General features: G+C 38.9%; 1 protein-coding gene across 1 annotated transcript in view; it reads right to left on the minus strand.

Moving 5' to 3' along the window:
• Positions 1-7748: 7748 nt before the first annotated feature.
• Positions 7749-9650, minus strand: part of LOC121321183 (olfactory receptor 10G4-like) — a 9927-nt gene continuing 8025 nt past the window's right edge. Inside the window, exon 2 of the mRNA XM_041260081.1 lies at positions 7749-8570. Coding sequence (XP_041116015.1) covers positions 7749-8570 — 822 coding nt within the window. The remainder of the gene's footprint in view (positions 8571-9650) is intronic.

Below are 9650 nucleotides of genomic sequence, written 5' to 3' on the forward strand. Positions count from 1 at the left end.
AAATAGAAGCTACCTGATGAATCTTTATTTTGTACCGAAAATTATCAGAACACATGAGCCAGAGGGGTTGTTTAAGACCTGTGGATTATGAGCAGTCAGGATTCCCATAGCAACTGATTGTTTTGCATTACATTGTGAGGCAATCTCAATAGACAAGCAGAAAGGAATTGAAATCCTATACAGTTAAAAGTAACATGACGACACCACAGACAGGCATAGCTTAGGGATTAGATATAGACTGCTCTTCAGTCTTACTTGTAGAGATACAGCCGCAGTGTCTCTCTCACCCCAGATAAGACTGCATGTAAGGCACACTCATGAGCAAGTTTCAATATTTTGACTGCAGTGAATTAATGGCATGTTGATGTTTGTGATTTTTTTTCTTCTATAACAGTGTACATTCTATTCTGAAGTAAATATTATTATGTTGATTATGCTGCTTAACTTGTCTTGTGTGTTTTGTTGCCCAATGTTCTAATACCATTTTGTTCTACATGATTCATGAGTATAGAAATACACTGAAAGTACTTACCTTTTTTCAGCTGAAAACATGAATGGGAATGTTATCCTGAAACAGAATAATAATTTATACAAATAACTGATACCACATACATTATATCATTAAACATAAATGCCTGACTGAAATCATAGAAACAAGTTTGTGCAGATATAATTCAAATATATAATAAAGATAACATGTAGGTATCATAATACAACACAAGCAGACTTCACCTTTTCTTTTTTCTTTAGTGTTTATCATGAGAACCTGCCTTTACATTCATTACCAACCTGTGCCAGGATGCTAATTGGTACATTTGTAATTCAGACTCGCAGCCCAGACTGTTTTATTGACTCTGAAAATCTCCACAGAATATGAAGGTCATCATTGTTTACCTCTGATTTCACCCTCCGTGTACAGCCCTGTTGAGATTTGGTTCCTAGCCCCTCCACACAGGAATCTCTCTCCAGGTACTATGTCCCTCTTGGTCTTTCTCATTATAACTGTACTTGTTTTGTCTACACTGTCACTACCTGGAACATTTGTATTTTAATACAATGAAACTCAGCTTTGTGATACAGTTCATATAATTTAAAACAGAGAATAATTGTCCACTGGGGTGTGACGGGGGAGAGTGCCCTCCATGCCAGATTTCTGCCCCAGCTGAGATATTAAATTACTCTCATTATTGTACATAGGAAATAAGCCTTGCTTGAGGGATAACGCAAACACAACCCGTTGCAGGAAACCCACTTTTTTGGTTAGGTTTTCAAAAGGCTTTTTTTGCCCTGTGTGACTAGTGTGAAGAGGTGCCCTGCAAGACGTTGCCATTGCTGCCATCCCTATTGATGGCTGATGGAATTGTGTGGAATGATCCAAAGTATTTTCTCAAATATAACAAGGTTTAAGCTTGTTTTATTCCAAACTTGTTTCCACAATCCTTCCATCGTTATAGCTCCCATGGTTATATCATTTTGTTTTTAACAATACAAATTGTGATTCCCACCAGTATTATATGTTGTGGCCTTGTAAGTGCATGGACTCCCTGAAACTCATTACAATCTTGAATTATCATATTATTTAGCATGCACTTGTACTACTACATATTTAGCATTCAATTGAAAGTTCTTCGGGTTTCACATCTGATGTAAAATCCTCTTGTGCCTCTTCAACCTGTGGCTGCATAGCATCTTCAACTTCCTCTAGAAGTTGTGCATCAGTGAGCTCGCCTGCTGTCTCCACATGGCTGTCAAGCTTGACAAGGGCCTCAATTACCTCTGCTGCCAGATTACACCGTGTAACAATTTTTTTTTTTTTTTTTTTGGTTCCTAGGTAGTAAGTGTTATTTCCTAATTGCTTATGCCTCAAAGGTATAGAAAATGGCTATTATTCCCCACAAACTTTGCTTTTGTGACCAGGACAGTGATATTTTGAAATGTACCTATTTTCAGAACATTCCAGATAGATTCAGGTAATAAGTACCCGTCTCTTCCCCTGGCTCACTCGATGCACCTCAAAGAGGATTACAACAGCATCAACACCTTGCTGGACGCCTTGAAGTATGATGAGTATGGCTGGGAGGTCATAGGAGACTTCAAAATGGTGGCATTCCTGATGGGTCTCCAAGGCAGTTTTACCAAGTTTCCCTGCTATCTTTGCCTTTGGGACAACAGGGACACCAAGGCGCACTACCACAGGTGGGACTGGCCACAGCGGACCGAGTTCTCTGTGGGGAGAAACAACTTCAAGTGGGAGCCACTGGTGGACCTCCGGAAGGTGCTGATGCCACCACTGCACATCAAATTGGGCCTTATGAAACAATTTGTCAGAGCTCAAGATAAGGAGTCGGCAGCCTTCAAGTACCTTCAAGACTTCTTCCCTAAGCTGTCTGAGGCAAAGGTCAAAGCTGGTGTCTTCGTCGGACCACAGATAAAGAAGATCCTGGAGCGCAATGAATTCCCCAAGAAGCTCACTAGTAAGGAGAAAGCGGCTTGGAACAGCTTTGTTGCAGTGGTTCGGGGCTTCCTGGGCAATCACAAGGCCGAAAACTATGTGGAGCTGGTTGAGACTCTGGTGAAGAACTACGGCACAATGGGCTGTAGGATGTCCCTCAAAGTCCATATCCTTGATGCTCATCTTGATAAATTCAAGGAGAACATGGGAGCGTACTCGGAGGAACAAGGTGAGCGCTTCCACCAGGATATACTGGACTTTGAACGTCGCTACCAAGGACAGTATAATGAGAGTATGATGGGAGACTACATTTGGGGGCTGATTCGTGAAAGTGATTTACAGTATAATCGTAAATCTCGAAAAACTACTCACTTCTAAATCTTTTGTAGTCATTTTTGTATTACTTTAGTATAATTACATGTTAATTTGGATTCATATATTGTTTTTTCTGACTTTATGTGAACAAAAAGACACAAATTTGCTCGTTTTCTCAATGGAAATAGGGTACATTTCAAAATGTCACTGTCCTGGTCACAAAAGCAAAGTTTGTGCGGAATAATAGCCATTTTCTATACTTTTGAGCCATAAGCAATTAAGAAATAACACTTACTACCTAGGAACAAAAATTGTGTTACATAGTGTTATCAGGAATGGCAACACCGGACAGCACATCAATGACACACCAGGACTTCTTAGTAAGATGAACTGCATCAAGGAGTGTTGTGTTTCTACAGGTTGTTTGGATTTCGAACTGACTACATGGACCCTCCCAGTGAATGTACAGGAACCACACACACAAGTAACTAACTTGGTTTATTTTTATTACAGAGAAACAATAAAATTGTAATACAGTTTTTCACCACAAGACGATTCAGCAACCCCCCCACTTACAATTACATTGTAGGATAACAATAGGCTCCTTCCTTTTCAGTACAAACACCTTCCATAAAAACACCTACAAAAATGCACCATAAAAAAACCACTAAAACTTTATTATAAAACATTATTGGAATGCTACTTGTGATTTCAGAACACTAATATAAGTACAATCTTTCAAATTAACACAATCCTTTTATAACGCCACAGTCCTGAACAACATTATAAAATAATTTGATGAAACAATAGTTCAAGTATAGTCACCTGGGCCTCAAAAGGCCTCAAAATCTCAGTTGGCATGCCCTCTCAACAAAGAGGGGAGGATCCAGTACAAGTTGACACACACTGTCCTAGTAGAACGGCAATAGTGAACAATATAGCTGGAGGTGACAGGCCCAAAAGCCTCCAAATCCGCTTGTAGAAATCCTGGTGTAGGCTCTTATTTGGTTTTCTTCAGGCTCAATTCCTCCTCTCCAGCACTGCGACACAGAATCCTATAACGGAAAAACTAACAGCACTTAACATCCACACTCCCTCTGTGTCCCTGGTTATCCGTTAGTTACAAACCGATCTCTGCAATCCCTACTCCTATTTGGTCTTCCTACTGGCCACTGGTTAGGGGCGTCGGTCATGGAGCGGAGGGCCTTGAAACCAGTCAGATTAAAACCAACCAGGTTGTTGGTGGATATATATCTTTCTGACAAGTATCTCTGCTTCTAGGTCAAATGCCAAACACAACACAGACCTCAGCATAACACTAAATAGTCTTTCCTTAATCTAAACACTGATTCAACAATATAATTCAGGAATAAGTACTTAACTTTGTTTCTGACTGGTCCTTCCTTCCATTGGGTAGTCATGTCTTTATCTTTCCATATTTTTTTACAATGTCTATATTCTCTCCTATTTGTCCACCCTTTGAACTCTCTCAGTTTTTTGGGTGCGCAACCGAGACTGGAACAGATCGGCTTGCAGCAGAAACATTTGACCAATAGAATATTCTGCTGACACACTGGCCTTATGGGAGACTGGCACTCCTTTTTCAGTCATTACTTGTTTAAAGTGTGGCTGGTCTCAACCCAGAATTACTGGATATGGTAACTTTACCGCGACAGCCATGGATACAGGAGATAGCCACTCCTTCCAAAAGAGCAATCCTAATTAAAGTCTGCCAGCATCCTGAGTCCACTATTGCATGGGTACTCACTTCACTGACCTTTATATCAATAATGCAAGGTCTCTCCCAACCATTTCCCCAAGACTTCCCTGCTTCGGGAGTCCATGTCACACTCCATGGCTACGATTGCAGGTCAGGATGAAGGGCGCCAACGGAGCCTGAATGTCTGGCTACACAGCCGACAGTGGGGTGGGGATCCCTGTTCTTACCCAGCTGGAGGCAAACCTCGGTCTCGGTCTTTTCCTAAATATATGTACTAATTACCCTGCCAAAGAAAGAATCTTAGCTGCAAAAATTAGCGAGATAAATTACAGTCATACCTATTCCGACCAGAAGCAGTCAAATTGACCAATACATGTAAACCTATTATGACAATTAAATGTTGCTGTATTATTTGTATTTATCATGTATTGAAGTTTGATTATATCAGTCTGCATTCCTCGGGTGAGCGGTTTATTGGCATTTCTATTGTTTCAATGAGCCTCCTGATAGCCCATCAATTAGCCTTGGCAGCTCACGGCGCAGGCTATCTGTCTGCACTCTGGTCACTAAACAAGTCGTTCGTTTTTGTAAGAAATTCATTGTTATCAACCAGGAAGGCAGGACATTGCCCAGCAGCACTGGGAAATGTATTTATTATTATTTTTGATTCAGGTCTTATTTTTTAATGGGAAAAGGGTAAAATCGACATGAATTGATGAACCATTTCCACGTGTTTCCGGTGTTTATCGGCTCTCCACCAATTTCATTTTTTTTTTGTGTGTGTGTATCAGGTTTTTATAGGTTAAAACCAAAAATCAGAAGCCCTAATTATAATATTTATATTATATTCAGCAGGACTGGAATGCGTATTTCTTTATGGGTTTGCATAAATTGAGTCAATAAGATTGTGCATAGCATTATTAACATTCTTTGTTAACTCCTCCACTGCTAGTTTAGGTTTAATAAAAGTACCTACAATAGCATGCTGTGGCAGGGCAGGGCCCTGCTTGTAAATAATATTGGTTTGTGCTATTTTGGTGGTGGTTGGCAGGGATGGGGTTAATTTCCTATCCCTGCCAAAATACATGTGAGAATGTGGCTGGAGCTGATTGACTAATGTATAATTAGGCTCCAGCCACATGGTATAAAAGGGGAGAAAATCCTTTATTTGGAGTGAGTTGGTGTAGTGTAGTACTGTGTAACTGTGTAACTGTGTGTTTCTCTCTGTATTTGTCAGTGAAGGCTCTGCCCAGCCTGAACAGTTTTGCTTTTTGTTTAAACATTTTGTTTTGGCCCTTGAGCCGGTTATTTTGTTCTTGTTTATTGTGTGGGTGTTCAGAGGAGAGAACAGAGCAAGACCAACTTAAAATGAAACTAAATACAGGGTCAGTGAAAGCGATTGCCCGGCCTGACCTGGTTGATTTTTCGAGATTTGTTTTTGTTTAATATTAGTTTTGCTCGGTGAGCCTATGTTTCTTTTGTTAAAATATTTTATTTATTTTTGTTTTTTTGCCCTGCAGTACCTTGTCTGTTATTCTTCCTGCTTCTGGCCTGACATTACCTCTCAGCCATCTCTGTCACACATGCATATTCCACAGTTCATATCTGTTGTGTGTTTAACTGTTTTATTCGTAGGAGGCTGTCCCAATGTTCCCTTTAATGGCATACATTGCCACAGCATGATTTTAATTTGCCTGTTTGTTTGTTCCACCTGCCCTGAGCATTGCAGGTGGTATGGAATGTGAAATTTGTTTCACACCCAGGAGTTGTAAGCATGACTGCACTACTAACAGGGTAGTCCCTGTTAGTAGTGCAGTTGAAACTGCAGATTACTCTGTGTTGAAACAGGGCTGGGTGTGTTTACTAGTCAGGGATTGTAGATCCCACCAAAGTACAACGAGCAAGGTGAATAAGCGGGACCATTTATTATGAGTAGCAAACGTCGTTTTCACGGCACCTTTTATTTAATAGTTTTTGTACTTTTTATGTATTATGTTTATTTTGCTTTTAGTACACTGTGTTGTATGTACTCCATGCGTTACCATTGCTGGTAGTGTCACGTGAGCTGTTCTGTCTGTATGTAAATAAAACATGTTTGCCTGCGGGGCGTATCAACTACAATCTCCGTCTTGATGGTCTGCCTGTCAGTCAGAAGCGAATGCCTGGACCCACATGGTTGCCCTCTGTTTGTTTGCAAACTTTTTAAACATCCCGCTGATGCATGGGTGATGCATTTGAGCCTGTAAGGCTGGATAGTGAGCTTCACTTGCCCCCAGAGGGAGACCGTTTCAGAGGTGGAGTAGCATAGTCAAGGAGGAAGGGAGGATGGATGGAGGAAACAAAAAACATAGAACAGAAAGGGGGAGGAGCACTAGCTTCTGCCCCTGAACCATACTGAAGGTTACAATAATAAAAAAAAAGTATTTGATTACTTGCCAAGGTGTAAAAATTAAGAAGAGAAAAGTTTTAGATAATGCCATCCCATTGAATCATTACATCATATAGTCCTATTATTTTGGCTTTTTGTTAAACCACTGTTACACTACTGGTATCTGGCCAATTTGAATAGGAAAAGCTAAACTTCAGATAGCAGCCAGTTACACCATTTGACCATTCACACTACGAGAATGACAGGCAATGTGTGAGTGAAGGAGCAGATGGGAATAGTTTTATTGATTCCAGCAAATACTTTTCAGCTTGAAGATTGTACATATGCAAATCAAGAAAAATGCAGTTTGAAAAAGATAAATCATGAAAGATATTTTATTGAAAACAATCCAAGTTGCAAAATATGTTAAAAACTAGCATATACAAGAATGATAACATGCTATGTTAAAAGAGTCTTGAAATCAAAATCAGAAATGTTAAAATGACTTAAACATGAAGCTAAGAAGCATATTAAACAGATAAAAAAAGGTGTTTTCATTTGTATTATGTGTAGTGTATATGGGACATTAAAAATACATAATGTAGCTTACAATACTTGCTGGGGGAACGATATTTTAACTATATGAAACCGTTATATAATTGGAAAATGTGCACTGCAGACAATTTTAAACAGTGTATTCAAAATGTGATGTTCTTTCCATATAGCAGCACCCTTCATGAACCATGCTTTTAATCTTAAAATCACCTCCATCAGCTGTGATGCAGTGATTACAATAATTGTGCACCAAATAACTTTATAATAACCTTTCATATGTTTTGTGCGTGGAGCGAAAGACAAAACGTTACACAAAATTTAAAGATGTTTATTAACATTCAAGCACAAACAGCTCCCATTGTGTCCTCTCTGGGAACAACTGTTTTCAGTTTAAACAATTTGAAAATAAACTGCTTGATTTCTTTAGTCCTGAAAGTATAGATTACTGGGTTTGCTAATGGAGGTAGCAGGCAATAGATGACACCCAAAGAGATACGGGCCACATCTGACATGTAAAACCCAGCTACTAAAGCAATATATACAAATAATCTTGGAATGAAAAAAATAGAAATCACAATAAGCTGTGTGCTGCATGTGTAAAATGCCTTCTTCCTACCTTCTGATGTTGCGATCTTAAGTACAGTGATGATTATTTTTAAATAAGAAAGCAGAATAATAAAAAATGGAATAATTAAGACTACGCACCCTACTATAACTGAAAAAATTATATTGAAAGTTGTGTCAGTGCAAGCAAGTCTGGTGACTGAGCCATTTTCACAGTACAAATGGTTTATCTTATTAGGACCACAATAAGGAAGTATAGCAGAAAAGCTAACTGCAGGCAGTGGACTGATTGCTGCTAATATCCAGGCTACAGTGCACAGGATTTGTGCATTTTTATTGGTAATTAAAGCAGGGTACCTTAAAGGGAAACATATTGAAACATAGCGGTCTATTGCCATCACAAGCATCATGAAAGAATCCACCGAGCCAGCAAAGTGTAAAAAATACATCTGGATGAAACACACATGGAATTGTATTGCATTCAAGTCAAGCAGATAGGACTGGATTAGTTTAGGGCTTATAACTGTGCTGTATATGAGATCAGACAAAGCAAGGTTACAGATAATAATATACATTGGCGTTTGTAATTTCTCTTCCTTTTTGATCACATATAAAATGAAAAGGTTGCCAAAAAGAGTCAATAGATAGATGATAAGAAACGTGACTCCTATTAACTGTGGAGCTTGTCTTACGCCAGGAAAGCCAATAAAAATATATTCAGCAACACTTGTGTGATTTGAGTCAGACACTATCTGCATTTTCCATCCCAGTTCCATTGTATTCCAATACTCTAAAAGAGAAAGGAAATAATTAGGTCAATAAGTATGATGCCTTTAAAAGTTTAAATGACTGTTTTCTAGAAATACACATTAATATAAATAAACTAACATGAAGCAGCAGCCAGTTTATCCCGTGGCATTTGTGTACTATGCTGCAATGACATACTGACTGAAGGGCATTAAGGTTCATAATAAAACAACCTAGCTTTATTTCGTAAAAGCCTGGCTGTGAATGTATTTTTATTTTCATACTTGTGTGCCAGCGCTGGAATACAATCACTTGTTAAGAAACTACAGAGTCCACAATACATCAAACCAGACTCAACTTTCTGCCAAATGAATACTGTGAGGCTGGCATGTGGTGTGTAAATTGTCATCCTTGTTTATATTTAACATAATGCAGTATCAACATTTTAAAATAATTTTGTCCTGTCTATTTGGAACAGGAGACCGTATAGAAAAAGGAAAGTGAAGTTCAATTTAGAGTTTCAAAAGACGTATTAGCAAACCTATCCATGGTAGTATATACAGAAACTACAAGTTGGTATTTCTGGTCATTTTAAAGGAGTTTTATTGACAAAATATGTAATGTAAAGCACGTGGCAGAAATAGAAGCTATCTGATAAATCTTTATTTTGTACTGAAAATTATCCCACACATGAGCCAGTGGGGTTGTTGAAGCAGTCAGGATTCCCATAGCAACTGATTGTTTTGCATTGCATTGTGCCGCAGTCTCAATAGACAAGCAGAAAGGAATTGAAATCCTATACAGTTAAAAGTAACATGACGACATCACAGACAGGCATAGCTTAGGGATGAGATATAGACTGATCTTCAGTCTTACTTGTAGAGACACAGCCGCAGTGTCTCTCTCACCCCAGGTAAGACTGCATGTAA

This window comes from Polyodon spathula, chromosome 9 (assembly GCF_017654505.1).
Source record: "Polyodon spathula isolate WHYD16114869_AA chromosome 9, ASM1765450v1, whole genome shotgun sequence".
NCBI lineage: Eukaryota > Metazoa > Chordata > Actinopteri > Acipenseriformes > Polyodontidae > Polyodon > Polyodon spathula.